Genomic DNA, 19,874 nt, shown 5'->3' on the forward strand with positions numbered 1-19,874 from the left:
CATATCTGCAAGAGGAGTCTCATCCTTTGAATGTCGCTCTTGTTGTGGAGGTGACTTATCTTCTATGGGAAACTTCCTTCTACTCTTCCTTGTTTTACCACTAGTGTTAAACACACACATGGCAACAACAGAATATGAATGATAAACAGGAGAGTACATTTATTATTAACAAATGATATACATTTATAGTACATGGTGTGACCCTTGGATTCATATTCCAAGTGGTATCTTGGACTCTTTTGGCTGTTCAGCTTCCACACCAACCCTTAGAGGATTAGGTGTCCAACATTCCCCCCCTTAATCCGAAGGTTTATGTATGAGTCCAAGAAGAGAGCTGTAATACAAAATATGCAAAAATGCATGGTAGCACTAGGCTGAATGTGCTCTCTGAAATGTTGGTATAAAGGGTGGTGGTTTAAGGATGACCACCAACACTGGAACGCTTAGTGCAGTTCCTGGAACTCTTCCAAGTCTGGCATGAAGCTCAAGTATTCTGCTAGAGGAAGTGCTCCTAATGGTTTGAATAGGGAAACCTTCAACCATGAAAGGGAGGTCTCACCCCGCATAAAAGGGAGAACTTCAACCTAAAAAGGGAAGTCTCAACCTGTGATGTTTTAAGGATGACGAACAACTCTGGAATGCTTAATGCAATTCCTGGAACTCGTCCGAAACTGGCAAGAAGTTGAAGTCTTCTACTAGAGGAAGTGTCCCCAATTCTTTGAAGAGGTATCACTGACTGAAGGCATGCTCAGGGGCATCTTTGTCTCTGGCTACAACTTTGAATCTAGTATGGCAGGTTGTGGCTCAGGCTCGCTTGATGTGGCTTTGAAGCTTGTAGATGACCATCATTTCCCCCCCTGTCAGATACAAGGTGAGATGATGGAGAAAACTCAACTGCAAGACTGTTCAATACTCTAGAACAAGTTCTAACATGTGACTGGAATATCTTCTTGGCTGTTGATGCCCATTGCCAAGAAGCGATCCATCTAAGATGAATCTTTGTTCTTGTAGGAGGTTTGTTTCTGAAGCATTTGTTTGAAGAATGAGTGGTTTTATGACAATGCTTACATGGATGAAGATCAAAACAATGATCTTTCAGATGGCCAACTCGGTCACAGTGTTGGCATTTCACAATCTGTTGTGGCTGCTGTGGAAGAGAACCAGAATCTAAAACAACTGAAGGTGAACTGTCATGAAGGAATCTAGCACTCTGAAACTGGATGGGCTTTGAGTAATCTGGAATATGCAAGGACACGTCCTTGCCATATCCAAGACTAGTTTTGTGCTTGTTGTGGACAAGCTCTTCCCAAGGTCTGATGATGGGCTTGGGAAGTGCAAACTGAACTTCTGCATCTGTATGTACAACTGCTACTTTATTTGGCACTAGATCTGAATCAATTGTAACATTATTGTCTTGCTGTTTATGGGAGTCTATTTCAATCTTCTGAACAGAAACAGGTTTAGAATGATGACTCCATTGTTGTAATTCTGCTTGCTGTAGCTGAGATTCAAGCTGCAAAAAGTCAATTTTCTCTTGTGCATTTTGTAGACAGACCTGAATATTTGTGAGAGAAACTTTGCTGACTTTAAATGCATCATGAGTAGTAGACAATATCAGAGTTTTGAGGAACTTTAATACTTCATTGATTCTGGCCATTTTCTCCAATTTTAAACTTGCACTTTAAAATTTGTTCATAACTATGAACCAATGTCACTGTAAGGTATTCTCAAAATTTATTCTCCCTAAAAACTACAACAATCAAGTGATATTATTCCTTGAGGAATGAACCAAAAGCAAGATTGTAACTCTACAATTATTCTCCAAATCCATACACAACGATGGTTGGTTGCATTCATATACAAGGAAAAGTATATTGTGCATTCCCAAACGATGAGACTCAAAACAGGAAATAGGTTAGTATCAAATCTGGTTACATAGACCTCGATCCAGCATCACGTGAGGATAAAAATCTTGTGCAAAAATTATTACAACCCTACTTTCTCCTCAAGGCATATTGTGGCATTCGAGCAGTTGAATATTATAAAATAAACATTTTCCCGTACCTTTTCAACTTCTCATGGCATTGACTTGCTCCATATGACTAATGGAATGGCAAGGGTGTAATGCATTAAGGAGTTGAACTCATTACAGATAAAGTCAGATGCTTTGCCATCAAACATATGAATAGAGTGACCTTGCTGGAATCTTTCAAGCTCTGTTTAGGAATAATCAGTTGTGGCAGCAATCATTGTTAGGCTACAGGTGACCATTCTGTGCAAAAGAAGACTTGGGTTGGATCGGAAATGAACAAGTGCAGTTATAATCTGGTTAACCTCTAGCATGGGTTAACTCAATCTTGTATTGTGCTCCTTTCAACGAATGTCCAGGAGAGGCTCTTGGTTTTGCCTTACAAGAACAACAAGGAGGATACATATGTGTACGTTCAGTGGACAATTTCCATATAGAACTCGTGCCCAAATGATAAATCTTCCCACAGTTTTTAGTAGTGAATCTTGGCTTCTTGAAGTGGCCTCTGACAGATGCAACAAGATTCGTCTTTTTCCATAACTCTGAATGTGAACCATCTGATGTTAAACTCAGTTTCAAATTGAGGATGTTTGGCCAAAAAGAAGAATTACGCGCAACAATGCGCCTTCCAATTTCAAATCGGCCCTCTCATAAACTGAATAATTCAACATGAACCTTGGTAGAATTTAATGGGCAATTTCAGCCACTAGAATTTTCTCCTGGATATATAATTTGTGGAGAGACCTCATCTTAGAAATTGACTCAGAAATTAGCTGATGCGTTTCAGTACATGACGCATGATAAACGGAAGAGTATCCAATGTTCTCGGACACGTTTAAATATTAATATGTGGACAAGCCTAGCTGCTTGTCTCCGAGACTTCACAGTAATCCGAAGGCAGAAACTGTTTCTGATAAAGGATATTCATTTGTACATTATATCTGGTTTCTGTTGTACTTTTCTTTCAAGTAGTATCCAACCCAATTATAGAAGAGAAGTTACCTCCACCAGAGTCGTTCGAGTGTTAGGTTCTTTTTCTCAACTGAAGAAATCGCTTAGAGCCACTCTCGAAGTACATAATCTTGCCTGAGATTTCGAGTGTCAGGTTATCATGGATGACTGTGGCTACGGGAGAGAGGGTCTTCAATTTTTTAGGGTTTCCTCTAGCCCACTAGAATACGGTGCTGAGTTATTGCACTCTGTTGATAATGCTATCTGTAATTCTTATCAGCTCGAGAAAATCACTGAGAAAGGAATTGACTCATAAATACATCAGCAGCACCAATAAATGCTTTGATACCAACCGTGGAGACCAAGCGTTCAACGTAATATGCATGGATAGGTGATGGCGTTGTGTTTAACGTTCCTCCGCCTGCGGCAAGAGCCACACCAAGGTCGCCCAAATCTCGACCTTCCTTCCTCCTACGCACTGTGGCAGCGTTCAGACACAGTTCTCAACATTCGTGGTTCAACCTCGGCAGCGAAGGACTATAGTGGGTTAGCACAATGAGTAAGGAAAACCAGCATATGCCTGTGGGAGCATTACACAACGTTTGGACAGAGGCCAACGTTTGGAGTCATGTATGGAAGTAGCGATACCACGGAATGCCAAACAATGTTACCATGGAATGCCAAGCAGCGATACCACAGATGTGTATTCTCAGATGGGAGGTATGGTTCTGCTGATGAAACTGTCAGACCAGTGGAAAGAGCTGCCAGGCTAGCCAAAATCAGCAGAATAATAGTGAGAGAGATGTCAGTTTGCATAGGATTCAGAACATAGGTAGAATAGGCAGAATAGGAGTTACAAATTAAAGAGGGAGGCCAAAAATGGTGCTGGAGAAATGACAGAGGTTGCAACTAGAATTTAGCTGAGAAAATATTCATGAAATGCAGAACTGATGGCAGAAATGACCTACACAGAAAGGCCATAAAACAAATGGCTCAAAGTAATTATGCAGGGCAGGAATACGCCTGCTCTGATACCATGTTAAACACACACATGGCAGCAACAAAATATGAATGATAAACAAGAGAGTACATTTATTATTAACAAATTATATACATTTATAGTACATGGTGTGACCCTTGGATTCATATTCCAAGTGGTCTCTTGGACTCTTTTGGCTGTTCAGCTTCCACACCAACCCTTAGAGGATTAGGTGTCCAACAACTAGGATCTTCTTTTTCTGCTTCTTTAAAATTATTTCTAACTAAGAAATCTTCCCAATTGTCTCCTATGTTTCTCAAATGGGCTTCAATGAAGAATTTCACTAGGCCATGATGGTATAGGGCATTATCTATAGATTGTACCTTTCTTTGAATATTACCATCCATATTTTTTAAGCTTCGAAGTAGGAAATATGATAGGTTAATTTCATTCCCATCAAGAAAATTCATCATTAAGCGTGCATGATAAAAGATCATGTTACCGAATCTTCCTTCACAAGTTATAAACTTTTGAATGATCAATAGCAGCTTCCTCCATTTATTCTTCAAAGTTGCGACTGGTATTCCCTTTTTAAACACAAATGTCCATACATGGATTCTTGAGAAAGAATCTCCATTCTTTTTCTTCAATTCTTTTGTTTTTGAACTGACTCTCTCCAATTCTTGGCAAACTTGTAGCTTTTGCTATGAAAGACTCTATTAACACCAACTTCATGTCCCCAATTTCTGCTTCAATACCATCATATGCCCTAGCGAAATACTTTGTTACCTCTTTCTCATGCCCATCGAATTTCTCCGCAAAGTCTAACCACGGTGCGTGTTGCAACAATTGTTTGACCTATGGGTACCCTTCAAGAAACTTAACCCCATTCGGCTTTGATCTTACAATGACCCCCATGTTAGAGAAGTCTAGCTCATAATTTATTTTTCGACAGGGTTAAGGATTGGAAGAAATTTGAGTATGGATTGAATCAGGGTTTAGGTGAGGGTGGTCTCAGTAATAAAATAGGTTGAGTGAAATGGAAGTGTCTCGGCATGAAGCATAATGATGAATGGAGAGGAGAGGGTGGATTTAGATTTATATCAGGGTTCACTCCCGACTTAGTTAACAAGACATAAATATTTTTGTTAAAACCAAAGTCATGTGAGAATAATTAAGGGTAATCATTATTCAATATGGCAGTAGCAATGGTTACTCTTCATTTATTTCATAATTCAAATGTTTTACCTTTATTATATAACTTATTATTTACATACCTTTGATCCTTTGTCTTACTGATTTTGATTTGTATTTTTTAAGTTGTTAGGTTGCTCCAGCTGTAGTCTTCATTCAATTTGCTTTTGCCATAATCTTCATCTGCCCTGGTCGCAATATGCCAAGTCAACTGCAGAATTCTATTAGAGCTGTAGATTGTTGACAATTCCGTAGCTACTTTATTTTTTAAAATAGAAAAGAGGGTTAAAAAGAAAATGGGACTAGAATAGGGAAAAGAAAATCTAAGTTGCCAAGAACTCTTGGTTTTCAACCTGTATTTTCTATATAAACATGCCAACAATGTTGGTTTTCATGTTTATACAATTATTTCATATATATATATATATCTATATATATATATACATATATATATATATATATACATACATACATATATATATATATATATATATATATATATATATATATATATATATATATATATATATATATATATATATATATATATATAGAAGACTAAGTAGCCCCAAGGGTTAGCTCAATCGGTCAAGCCGGGGCCTCGCCAATGGGAGGTCACAGGGTCAAAACTCGAAAGCTCTTGGGGTCAGGTCAGTCAATAGGCCGAGGGGTGTGACCCCCTTTGGGTGGGGTCCACCCTAGCGTTGTTCGATCCTGGACGTAGCGGACCCACTGACCATGGGTATCCGTGAACCAGTAGTGAAAAAAAGAAAAAGAAAAAAGAAAAAAGTAGAAGACTAAGTTGGAGAGGAAGAAGAATCTTCCTTAACGAACTTCAAATCAAGATTATCTTGCAGATTTCTTATGAATTCCTCCCTTGTTAATGGTTTATGATATATTCGTAATCTATGACCATTTACAAGGAATGTTACTTTTTCTTCATCAATGGTTCTGATTCTGACTACTCCATTATCAAAGACAATTTCAATCTCATAAGGACCAAGCCAATGAGTTTGAAATTTTCCTTGAAAATCTTTAAATTTTGAATAAAAAAGCAATTCCCAATCACTAGGCTGAAATTTCCTTTCTTTGATAAACTTATCATGGCTCATGGATATTTGTTATTGGACTATATTGATTTTATGAATAGCATCTTGTCGTATCTCATCAAGTTCATTCAATTGCTCCATTCTTTGTCTTTGGGCTTCTGATAGATCAAGACCCAATTTGGTTGTTGTTTTAAAAGTCTTTATCTGGAACTCAATAGGAAACATGACTTGCTTTCCATAAACAAGTTCATAAGGAGTGTGTCATGTTGTATTTCTCCATGTGGTACGATATGCCCATAAAGCTTCTGGAAGATTTTCTGCCCAATCCCTTCTATGCAGATGCACAATCTTGGTAAGAATTGCTTCAATTACTTTATTGGTAGATTCAACTTGTCCATTGGCTTGTGGATGATATGGAGTTGACTTCCTATGCTTGATTTTGTACTCCTCCATTATCTTCTGTACCAACTTGGATGTAAATTGAGTGCCTTGATTTGTCACAATTTCCCTTGGGACACCAAAACGAGTGAAAATATCCTCAAAAATAAATGAAACTACAACATTTTCAGTAGCAAAAGGAAGTGCTTTAGCTTCTACCCATTTTGTGACATAATCTGTACAAACAAGAATGTACCTTTTTTGTCTTGATGGTGGATTGATTGGACCAACAAAGTCTAAAGCCCATTTCTCAAAAGGTTCAATAAGTACCTGAGGTTGTAGAGACATTTCATCTGAAGGAACAGGTTTCCCCATTCTCTGACAACTGTCACACCTCTTAACATATTCCTTGGCATCCTTAAAAAGAGAAGGCCAATAATATCCTAAGAGAAGGACTTTATAAGCAGTTCTTTTATCAACGAAGTGTCCTCCACATGGTTCATCATGACAAACCTTTAATATCTCTGGTACTTCATCTTCTCTAACACACCTTCGAATGATTAAGTCAGGTCCTGTCTTGTATAATTCTTCATTTATCCATGAATAAGATGCATTAGTTTGAATAACCTTTCTTTTCTCTTGAGGAGACAAGTATGATGGTAACTTTCCTGTAGCCAAATAATTAGAAATATCTGCAAACGAAGGAGATTTAATAGATACTGCAAAAATATATTCATCAGGAAAATTATCTTCTACAAGAACATCATTATTATCATTTTGGATTCTAGATAGAAAATCAACAACTGTGTTTTGTTTTCCAGGTCTATCCAAAATAGTAATATTGAATTCTTGTAATAACAATAACCATATTGTAATTTTGCCATTAGTAATTGATTTATCCATTAAACCTCTAATTGCATAATGATATGTGTGAATGAAGGTTTCATAACGAGTGATATAATGTCTGAACTTATTGATGGCATGCACAACATCTAAAAACTCCTTTCTGTTACAGTATAATTCAACTCCGCAGGGGTTAGATTTTTGCTTGTGTAATAAATGGCATAAGGAGTTAAATCTTTCTGTCCTAGTACAACTCCTAAAGCTGTATATGAGGCATCAATCGAAATGTGAAAAGGTAGTTTCCAATTTGGTCTTCATAAAATGGGTGCTTTAGAAATATTTTCTTTCAATGTTTCAAAAGCTTTTTGGTAGTTAGAATTCCACATGAATTCACAATCTTTTGTAAGCAATTTGAAAAGTGGAGAGGCAATCTTTGTAAAGTTTTCTATAAATCTTCTATAATAGCGAGTAAAACCAAGAAATCTTCTAAAATCCCTTTGACATGTAGGAAGTAATAACTTGGAAATGACTTCTACCTTAGATGCATCTACTTTAATTCCATCCCCTAAAATATGCTGACCTAAAACAATTCCCTCAGTGATCATGATAAAACATTTTTCATGTCTTAATGAGAGATTTTCTTCTTTACACCTAATGAGAACTTTCTCCAAAATTTTAAGAGCTTCTTCAAAAGAATTTCCATAAACAATAAAATCATCCATGCAAACTTCACACAATCATGAATTAGATAAGAGAAAATATCTAGAACTGCCCTTTGGAATATTGCAGGTGCATTACATAACCCAAAAAGGAAGTACTCGATATGCATAAGTTCCCCATGGACATGTAAAGGTTGTTTTATCTTGATCTTCTGGAGCTACTTGGATCTCGTTATATCCACTAAAACCATCCAAGAATGAAAAATACTTTTTCCCTCCCAATGTGTCAAGAACTTGACCTATAAAAGGTAGTGGAAAATGATATTTTAAAGTAGCTTTATTCAATTCCTTGTAATCAATGCATACTCTCCACTTTCCATTCTTCTTTGAAACAATTACTAATGGTGAAACCCACTCACTGTCTGATATTGGATAATTGAAATTCACATTTAACATTTTTTGTAATTCCTCTTTAACCATTTCCCTTAGATTTGGATTCATTCTTCGTTGTGGTTGTCGAATTGGTATGACATTTTCTCCAATATAGATACAATGCATAAAAGTGTTAGGATCAATTCCTTTCATATTAGTGTATTCCCACGCATAAGCAGAGGAATGTTCTTGCAACATCTTTATTAATTCTTTCTTTTGAGATTCTTCCAGATTATCATTAAAATTGAAAGTTTTCCCTGGAAAATTTTATATTAAAGAATTGCCAAATTTTTCCATAGAATGTAAAGCCATTTGGCAAGATGTTAGATATTCAATAGTACATTGTTCTTGAAAACTGTGATTTTGTTCACAATATGAGGAAGATTCATAATTTTTATTAAATTCAAAATTTGATCTTCTTCATCTATTTGTGAATTGGCAAAAATTGGTCATATATCAAAGTTTTCATTATCATCATTTATCCATGCTTCACTTTCTACTTCTATCATTGTTTTTGCAGGAGGATATAATGTGAATTTCTTTGTCGAACTTCCATCAGAGATAAACATATCACCAGATCTACAACTTATAAAAGCATCAGTTGTAGCTAACCATGGTCTTCCTAGAATCAATGGGTATTCTCCTAGATTATTATTTGGTGTTAAGAGCATAAAATCAACGGGATATTCCCAAGAATATAAGAATATAAATATATATATTCTAACACACCATCAGGTTTGATAACAAATTTATCTGCTAATCACAATAGTGTAGGTGTATATTGAAGATTAAGAAGTTTCAATTGATCCATAGTTTGTTTACTCATGATGTTGATAACTGCTCCTAAATCAATCAATGTGTTTGGAATCTCAACACCATTGATGTGTGTTTTCACAATGGGACTTCCTAGATCTAGATATTTTTGAACTGTTGTCTTTCCCATCATGATATCTGCAATTTTTCCAACTAATTGGATTCTTTTAACTTCTTTCCTTTTTCTTCCTAGTTTTTTAATACTTAACTTCGTGATTGTATTTGCAAATATTGGTATTTCTTTGATAGCTTGTAACAAAGGAATTTTTATACAAACATTCTTTAGTTCATCTATCATATCATAATCAGGCAACACAATTTGTTTTTCTACCCCTTTATCAATTTTCAATCTTTCAAGAAAAGGTGGATTTTGAACAGAAACTGAAGGTTGTTCTATAATGGGAGTTGAGTTTATTGGAATATCATCAGAATGTACAGGGGTGGTTTGTTTTTGAGAATTTTCTTTTTGATGAGAAGATGTCTCTTTCTCAGAGATGTCATCTTTTTTAGACTCCTGGATAACAACAGATGGTGACTTTTTTTCCAATACTCTACCAGAGATGAGTTCGACATTGTTTAGATCTAATGGAGTTATCATGCAAGTTTGGAAATTATGTCCTTCTAGGTTGTAAACAGGTTGTGAATTTTTATTATTTGGATTTGAAAGTGGATCAACATGGAGTTGATTTGGCTTTTGTGGAAATGGTAGTGAAAGTTGTGGGTTTGGATTTTGTGGTTGAGAGGGTTGAACAGGCCGAGGAAAATATTGTGGTGGAAAAACAGGGTAAGGTTGAGGATATTGAGGGTATTTGCCATAAGGATTTTTCCATCCTTGTGCCCAAGGTTGAGGCCAAGGTTGCCAAGGCATGGGTGCAATCCAATTACTTTGTGATGGTTGTGCATATGTTTGAGTGTTGAAACCTTGGGTCATATTCAATTGTGGATTTTGCCATGGTCTCTTGGCAATAAAACAAAGAGGTTCTACTTGATTTGGCATTACTTCCTCTTGATAGACAACTTTAAGACCCGATATTGAAGGACATTCCTTTGTATCGTGATTTTCTGCACATATGACACAAGTTTCTACACTTTTTAAGTCAAGAGGGAATTCTCTCAAGGCATGCTTCTTTCTACATTTTGGACAAAAGATAGATAATGCAAAATTTTCAACTTTTTGCTTGTTTGTACTTTAAGGGTATCTATTTGTTCACTAAGACTCCCCAAAATATCAGTTTTAAAGTTGTCAAGCAAATTGCCTATTTCAACCCTACTTACTGTCCCAATTGTAGATTTATTAATCCTAGACATAACAGGATCTCTTGGATTTTTCCCAGTTCTTGCCTTTCCTCTTGAAATGTGTATGCATAACTCACAAATATCTCCAAATGATAACTGAGAAATATCTCCTTTACCCATCAAATTGAGAAGGTCTATCCACTCATCTCTGATAGATTTTAGTAAGAGAGATTTCAAAGTTTCTTCATCTAGATTATGCATTTTAACCCTTTTGACATTATAAGCAATTCTTTCAACGAAATCTTCAAGATTTTCATCTTCTTTTTGCATGATTTTAAAGACTTCATCTTTAAGATTATGAGGCATACATTAATCCTTGTATTTGTTTAAGAACACAATTTTCATTTATTCCCATGTTCTTATAGAATGTACTCCTAAGCCCATAAACCATTTAATATTGCATCCTTAAGAGTGGCTGGAAACAATTTAAACTTTTAAGTATCAAGCAAGTAGTCATAAGATCTACATAAAACTTCAAACTCAAAGAGAAATGTTTCAGGATTCTCATTTCTTAATCCATAAAAATTAGGAAGGATGGAGGGTGAGATATTTTTCATTGTGGTTGCAGTATCTTCATTGAGGATGGGAAATCCAAAAGGTTCTGAACCTCCTCTACCACCTCCTCTTCCTCCACCTCTTCCACCTCCTCTATTTCCTCCTCTTCCACCTCCAATCCTAGGTTGTTCACCATTTACATTATGTACTTCCCCTTCCCCTTGTCCTGCCATTGTAGATTCTTCAAAACTAATGTAAGGTTCCAAAATTAGATTTTCTAGTTCCTCCTCTAGCTCTTCTAGTTCTTGTATTAGTGGAATGTTAAAATAGGTTACTTCTTCTTCCTCTTCACTAGGGATTTCTAGCTCTTATCCTGGAAGTTGTTGTCTAGTTGAAGATAGAAAAACTACTCCTTCAATTGGGGATGTAGGATCTTCTTGTTCTATTACAACTTCAGTTGAAGAAGTTGGTGAATCCTTAGGTTCAATTTCAAATCTAAGTACCTCAAAAAGTCTATGTTTGCCTACAATTGATGGAATATGAGTTTGGGTGGATGGTGTGGCACCACGAAATTGTGGTGGGGTAAGTGATGATGTTGAAATTGAACTCCTATCTCTACCTACAAATCTACCTCCTATCTCTACCTACAAATCTACCTCTAGAATATCTTTCCATATATATATATATATATATATATATATATATATATATATATATATATATATATATATATATATATATATATGAAAAGAAAAAGAAAAAGACTCCTATATACACTTCCCCATCAATGACGCCAAAATGCTTGGTAATTTAATTGATGTTAAATTACTTATATGAATTATCAACTAGGGCTAGCAAACTGATGAAATGTATATGCACTATATGTGCTAGGATTCTTTGTCACTCACACAATTCCTAGGTTAATTTGAGATATGCACATGTTTCTCTACATCTATAAATCACTCATAAAAATTGAATTAATTCTATTTCTCTTGCTTAAAAGAAAGATCACACTGTTCTTTGAAATAAACTTCACACTTGCTTCACACTTAAAAAATAAAATCACACTCTTCTTTGAAATAAATTTCACACTTGCTTCACACTTAAAAATAAAATCACACTCACACTTTGCTTGGAATAAAGACACACACACACACACTTGCTTTAAAATGAAATCACTCTTGCTTGTAAATAAAATCACACTTGCAATAAAATGAAATCACTCTTGCTTATAAATAAAACTACACTTGCTTGAATGGAAATTACACTTGCAATAAAATCACACTATAAATAAATATACTTTAATAGAAAGAAAGATTAACTATGCAAATGAAAATCCTATTGATATCACTCTAATGTAAAGCTATGCTTCTAATCTATGTTAACTTATACTCTATCCATGTGCACTAGATGTCTGGCTTCACTTCAACAATAAAATGATTAGATAAACTTGTTGCAAAGCAATCTTAAATTCATATCTAAAAATCAAAACTTAATTGATTAAATGAACTAACAAAAACCCTACACGAAATATAAAATGCAATACTAACTACAAATAAAAGAAAACCTTACTATCTGAAGGGGACCCTCCTGCGAGAAGTAGGTATCAGTATGATGCTTTCACGAGATGATTAACCATGCATTGGAATCACACAACAGAGAAATAAAACGAAATAGAGTTTGTATATAAAAACATAGTGTTTACAAAATAGAATTCAAGTCTGTGTTCACTATGTCGAGAGGCATATTTATAAAACTCCTCACATTAAATGTTTCATAGCATTACACCTTATGCTAATTGGCATTAGTTAAAATTAACTTTGAAAGATAAGATAACGTGATCTTCTCATGATTTGCTATCAACGCAGCAAATCATGAGGCTAAAAATCTGCATCTCGCTCGCCTGGTTTTGCCTTTTACAGTGGTTGACTTTTCCTTTGATCGAGCTGTTAGGGTGTCTTCTTTATCGTTCCAGGCTTTGAAAGTAGGAACAAATTGTTGTCACAGCTAATTTCCAGCTGCCCATATGCCCTGTTCTTCGGCTGAAGCTTCACAACCCATCGAACTTTGGACTTAGCTGCATAATCATACATCAGCTGTAGAATCAATGTAATTGAATAGCTCAAGTAAATATTGAGTTAAATAATAAAGACACATGCCATTTATGAAATAGAAGATGATTGCATACTTGCTATGCTATCAACCTTGTGAACTGATACCCAAATTGGAGTTATGAAGGTCAAAAAGGGAGGAGTGAAGTGAAAAATAATTGTAAAAAATAAGCAATTGTGGGGTTCAACAAAAACCATATCAAATCTTGAAAAATATGAACATTTATAAACTGCAAGAACCAGACCAACCATACCCTTTGTGTGACTTGCTAAAGAACTTGTCCTACCATTTATCTCCAATAACAAAAAATTGTGATCACATTCCAAATCTCAAAGGTACTCATGAGTAGTTTACGCTGCATCAATGGATCAACTAACCAATCCATCATGTAATATACCCACAAACAAGATAAGATAAGCATCACAATTGATTATGAAAAAATCCAATTCACATGCTAACATAGTATAATTGCCTAAGTTAATGTGATAACATCCTCCTTCCTTTGATACTAACATCATTGACAATTTTGGTGTCATAGCTTATAAAATATTATTAACTTGTGATTATTGTTTATGTGATATTACATGTTATAATGTATAACATCTTTATGCTAGGATTTTGTTTCACAATAATATTTATTTTCTCAATTATATATGTGTCTCAATTACATGTATGTATTAATATTAACCATTAAGCACACATCTTTATGAATAATTTCACATACATAATTGTCAAAGAAAATGCCATATGAAACACTACTTACATTTATACTTTGAATGGTTCCAAGCACATAACAATTACACAATTAGAAGGATTAAAAATACATAACTATAACAATTATGAGAATAATGAGACAATGTATAAGACATTATTTGCATCTAAAACCTAATCACATAAATGTTAAATAAAAAGTAGAAGTCCTGAAATTATTGTGAAAGCATTTTTCCCTTACAACATTTGCCCATATTAGATGTTGTGGGTTCTAAGGTCTAAGAGATGACTTACAACATTTGCCCATGTATGAATGTTGTGGTTATAACATTTGTCCATGTTTGAGAGAGGATACATGCACCTAAAACCTTATCACATCTCCTCTTAGACAAGGAGTATGAATCCTTAAATAATTGTGAAAACATTTTGCCCTTACAACATGTGCCATGGGCAGGATGGCAAATGTTGTGGCTTCCAAGGTTTAACAGTTGACCTACAACATTTGTCCATATTTTAATGCTGTGGCTTCTCAACTATGGTCAAACTATGTTAAGTAACCATGATGTAGGTTTTCCTTTTGCTAAGATGAAATTTACTCAAATTTACTGCTCATCATGGAATATTATTATGTTGAAGTTGCCAACACGTGCACAGCAGTAGGAGCCAGTAGGAGCCACTTACAACATTAAAACCTCCGGAGCAGGTGCCTCTGTTCAGTGAAGTTCTGTTGCATTTTGTTCGCAGTGAAGAAAAATGAACGCGGGGCCTCTCATAGCAGCTCTAAGGGACTGCCCATTGCTGGCATTTCCCTCATGGAACACGGTACTGTTTAGATATCTTCTTCTTGGTATTTTAAGGGTGGTTCAAGTTCAAATCCCGAGAATGACTTGCATTTGTTATTTGCAGGCCGGAATTATATTGGCATATTTTTGTTATATGGCTTTAGCTCAATTTCTCCTGCCCGGAAAGCAGATTCCTGGGGTCGTGCTTGCTGATAAGACGAGGATTTACTATCGCTGTAATGGTAAGCCTCGTTCATTTTATGACACGATATGTTTTCTCCATTTATTTTGTGAATACTGTGATTCTTCCCATGAGAATCGATCTCATGACCTCTGCTCGGCTAAATGCCATGTCCTGAGTCTTGACTGGATTACGTTGCCGGTTTTGAACTTATTTGCAATCTCGTTGCCATTTTCTTGATCAGCAATGCGGTCCAAGGCAACTGCACTGGTGTCGATAGATATATATTTAGTATTGAACTCTTAATTTGATATTTAATCGAACTTCTTGCATTATATGCAACGTGAATAGATTAGGAGATGAAGAACAGGCAGTGCTAAGTTATCCAGCTTTCAATGTAGCAGCAAAATCAAGCTCTCCGATTAAAAAAACAACATATTATTTGCCATTGTGGATTCATTACACAATATAAAGTGCAAACCATAGACTGCAGATCTGAGGTAGTGAAAACAGATTAATCGCATCATTTCTGGGTTTGATAAACTTCAACGTTACTGGCATTTACATAATTTGAGCAAAAATGAACATAAATGATTCTGCCCATGCATATCTATTATTATTAATTCTTATTTTTTTAATGAGAAAAGTTAAGCCATAGTTTTGGACTGGAGAGCCCGTATGAAACTTTTTTCAAGGTCTAAGGCCATGTTAGAATGGGGACCAAGCCCATCGGTTTTTGAATCCGGGTAATTAACATGTAAGCACTCCAACTTACTCCCATCGTGTTTTAAATCCGAGCGATCACCACGTAAGCACTCCAACTTACTGCTGGGCAACATCCTTGCAGACTTGCGTGTGGATAAGTGCAGAACAGCAAAATGACTGGCAACTTTATTATTACTTTCCTAGTTTGGTACATTTGGTCATCTTTCACATTTGATGGGGGCAAAGTTGCTGCTTCTATTTGTCTTTCAATACAACCCGGACTAACATAGTCAGTCCCGGAGTGCAGAAAATATTTCTTTAGGGTTCACAGGGAAAATTACAGGGAATCATAATTTTTCTTACAAGTGTAGAAACCTTGGTGAATCTATATGATTCCCAAAATGTACATGTAAAATATTTGGCCAAAATTTTCTAAGTTCTTTTTAATTTTTAAGAACTTTATGTATGTTATGGTAAGTGTCGGTGATCTTTTCCGGCAAGATAGTTTGATGATATAAAATTTTGGGTGAAAATTTGTTTTGAATTGGCAATATCTCTAGGATCAATCCTTGAAATTCATATTTTGCAGCTTATACCTATTATTTTTTAAAGAAGGAACCATAAAGATCTTACATGGAGCTAGATAGGATAAGATCGGATAAGATAATGTTATTAATGTCCGACTAATGACCACAAATTAGAAAGCAGGAGCGCAAAGGCCATGCCTATAATAGAATGATAAAAGCCTATCTAAACCAGAAGATCTAAGATATAGACTCTAAATTTAAAGATTAGAATACAAAGCAGTAGTGCAGCCAGAAACTTGCTAGAACCACTGAGAACCAGAACCCTAGAATGCCTTGCATGAGAGTATTTGGAAGGGAATCTCAACGCCCGAGCCAATGATCTATTTTTTGCATCACTCTTAACATTTGAGATCGTGGAAAAGAAACTCGTTAGAGATGATTTGCTAGAATACCTGGAGGGGTTGGTCTGTGACATGTCTCACTGTCTAGATGATGCAACCTGCTGCTGATATCTGGAGGAAGTCCACTATTGACTGGTATTATGTAAATCTTCTTGGGATCTAAGACGACATCTCTGTAAGGGTCTTGCTGGTGGAACACAGAATGCCTCTTGGGTTCTGACTGTTTTGGTATCTGATATGGCACTGTTGGTTCCCGGCCTCTTTGTGCTTCTATTCGCTGGGAGCACCAGAAAGAAAGATGCAATCACCTTGGTAGTGTCCAGCCATGGGGAGGGGGTTGGGTGGCTGAAGAAAGTGAGATCAGTGTCAGAGAGCCTCCCTCATGAACAAGGCCAAGCATCGCTTGGTTAGATACTAGAAGAAGGTGGAGTGGGAGTTTTGAGAATCTATGAAAAGGCAATAATATTGACCATAGACCTCATAGTCAATGGGGCAGTGGGAAATGAAGTGCTGCGACCTATTGGTCTCTTGTAGATGGCAGAGTTGGCAGATCCTGTCTTCTCATATGGTATGATGATCAGCTTTGAGCCTCCCTCATGAACAAGGCCAAGCATTGCTTGGTTAGATACTAGAAGAAGGTGGAGTGGGAGTTTTGAGAATCTATGAAAAGGCAATAATACTGACCATAGACCTCATAGTCAATGGGGCAGTGGGAAATGAAGTGCTGCGACCTATTGGTCTCTTGTAGATGGCAGAGTTGGCAGATCCTGTCTTCTCATATGGTATGATGATCAGCTTTGACCCTAAGCTGAACCGACTCAGAGTTGGCCCAGTGGGATTCCAAGAGCGTGCATCTGTTGACAAAGCCTGCAAGGCCATTAAACAATGAGTGCCCCTCAGCTCCGTGGAGTACATAGAAGGCCATCTTAGGATTCAGCTCACATGAGGTTGTGATCCAAGTAACCTGAATATATTGCCTGTAAATGTCTTCTGGAATAATCCTATTCAACTCTTGCTTAATCAGCAGATGCTGATCAAGGATATCTGTTATCATGCAAATCTGCCCCAAAGAGGTGAACAGATCCAGGTGATAATTATAGGCAAATTAGCCCCGTGACCCTGTCACATAGTGTTATGACCCATTGCCTTGAAAATGATAAAAAGTCAATGAATAACAGTCCACTTCGAGGGGAAACTTTACAATGAATCCAATACACAAGACAAAATATGATGTCTATACAAATGAGTCTTTGTTAAATTTCGAGATAACACGTTCTTTGCTTAGGTCAGTTACTTCAATATTCCATATAAGCCCATTCATTAATCCATTAGCAAACTCAAGAATTATTATCCTATTGACAGTAACTGAAGAAAGAAAATATACAACAAATGCAGAAGACAAGTCAAGATAAGAGGACACAATGATATGGCTCAAGCCAAGGAAAAAACCCCAAGACGGGGAAAACCCTTGATCAATTCTTCTTATTATCAATATCGAATGTTCAGCAGAGGGAGAATACAATATATAAAAGTCAAAATGACTTGCCAATGAGAAGATCCCGAGTCACTGTCCTTAGATACATTGCTGTTCCAAAAAAGGCAGTTCTGAAAAGGGCAAATACTGATGGTGGAGCTTCTGCGATCTGATGTTCTGGTGAGGGTTTGATAGCAAACTATTATAGCCCCTTTTCATAGCTTCTGGATCCCTTTCTTGACTGCGGCCTTCCTTATCCGAGCTGATTTATACACATACGAGCATCCCCAAGAGCTGGTGCAAGAATGATCACTGGTTAGGGCTGATGGCAAACCTCCCACACCTCTTTCTGAGCAGCAGCCTCTCTCCAAACATCTCTGTCCTAATTTGCAGCTGGACTGAGCCACAAAATGAATGACACAATTTCTTGTCCAAGAGGTCAAAGCCTCCTGCCAGACTTGCGGCTCTCTGTCCAAGGATGTCAAGGCCTGTGGTTTGCTTGGTGCACACAGCTAGGGCTGCGGCCTGTTGTAGGAGAGATAGAAACTTGATCATAATGAGCCTAGACATCATACAAACTCCCTCTTAAGTGCGGCTCCTCCTCTGCTGCAATTCAGCTTCAGTGGAGACACAAAATTACCCACAAAACAGACCCAAACAAATTCGTCCTCCTCTTCTCAAGCTCGGCTATCTCAGAGTCAAATTTCATATGAGATTAATGCTCTTGGATGTCAAATGAGATTGGAGGGCACTTCCTTTTATAGGAGATGGAGAGGGGTTTAACTTGGTTAGTTAACCCCAGGCCGACCTTGATGAGTTACCCATGAATGTTTTATAAATTCAAAAACACATTTCTCCTTATCCAAATTTGAAGATCTATCAGTTGAATTTGGTCCTCTCGAAAAGAGGAATTTAATGCAATCATCATCTCCATCAAATGCACTGACTCAAGGTGGAATTTGGCCCTAGTTGCCAATTTTAACACTCCCTTTCAACTAGGGAGAATTCCACCTGCCAATCCATTAGCCATTGATACCGATCATCATGCCATCCTGTCGCCATGAATTATCTTTGAATCTCATCTCATCTCTGCTGAACACTGATATGAATAATGAAGAAGAATTGATCGTGAGTGAGTCACAAGACCTTGCCACTCTCCACTGACATAAGTCAGTCCATATAATCAAGACTTGATCCCAAGTGATCAAGTTGAAGAAACATCATTCATCCTAGACATAGGAAGTAAGACAGTACACGATGCATCTATTGGTAGTGCTATGGTTCCTATCCACTTTTCCCAACTCATTGGCCAGATGAGAGGTACTTCCTATGTGTCCCGGACTACATAGGTATCACATCATCAGGGAAAGAACATCATCAGGGAAAGAGAATATCACATCCTGCTCACAACCACACGTAGGGAAAGGAGAAACCACATCCTACAAACACATGTAGGGAAAGGATGAACCACATCCTACAAACACATATCACAATCATCGTAGGGAAACGACAAACCACATCCTAGGCGCATGCAAATTACCGAGAGTAGGGAAAGGATGAACCACTTCCTACATGCATGCCAACCAATCAATCATGGGAAGGATCCTACTTGTGGGGAAAGGATGAACCACGTCCCACTGACATGTCAACAATTGATCGTAGGGAACGAGCATCCTACATGTGGGGAAAGGATGTACCACGTCCCATTGACATGTCAACAGATGCCTATATGCATCTTCTCATTGGGGTACCTGCAAGAGAAGGTGAACCACTCATTCTGCTCATATTCCATAGGAGAAGGTGAACCACTCATCTTTATGCATATGTCATCAATAATAGGGGAAGGTGAACCACTCACCCTAC

General features: G+C 36.8%; 1 protein-coding gene across 1 annotated transcript in view; it reads left to right on the top strand.

Annotated features, from left to right (window-relative positions):
• Positions 1-14,386: 14,386 nt before the first annotated feature.
• The window catches only part of LOC149196459 (delta(14)-sterol reductase-like), a 280,806-nt gene continuing 275,318 nt past the window's right edge, over positions 14,387-19,874 (top strand). The window contains exons 1-2 of the mRNA XM_089405570.1: positions 14,387-14,763; positions 14,848-14,965. Coding sequence (XP_089261696.1) covers positions 14,695-14,763; positions 14,848-14,965 — 187 coding nt within the window. The 5' untranslated portion in view covers positions 14,387-14,694. The remainder of the gene's footprint in view (positions 14,764-14,847; positions 14,966-19,874) is intronic.

Source organism: Pinus tabuliformis, chromosome 2_2, assembly GCF_031772625.1.
Source record: "Pinus tabuliformis cultivar Carrire ecotype Pingquan chromosome 2_2, CPIR1, whole genome shotgun sequence".
In the NCBI taxonomy this organism is placed as follows: Eukaryota; Viridiplantae; Streptophyta; class Pinopsida; order Pinales; family Pinaceae; genus Pinus; species Pinus tabuliformis.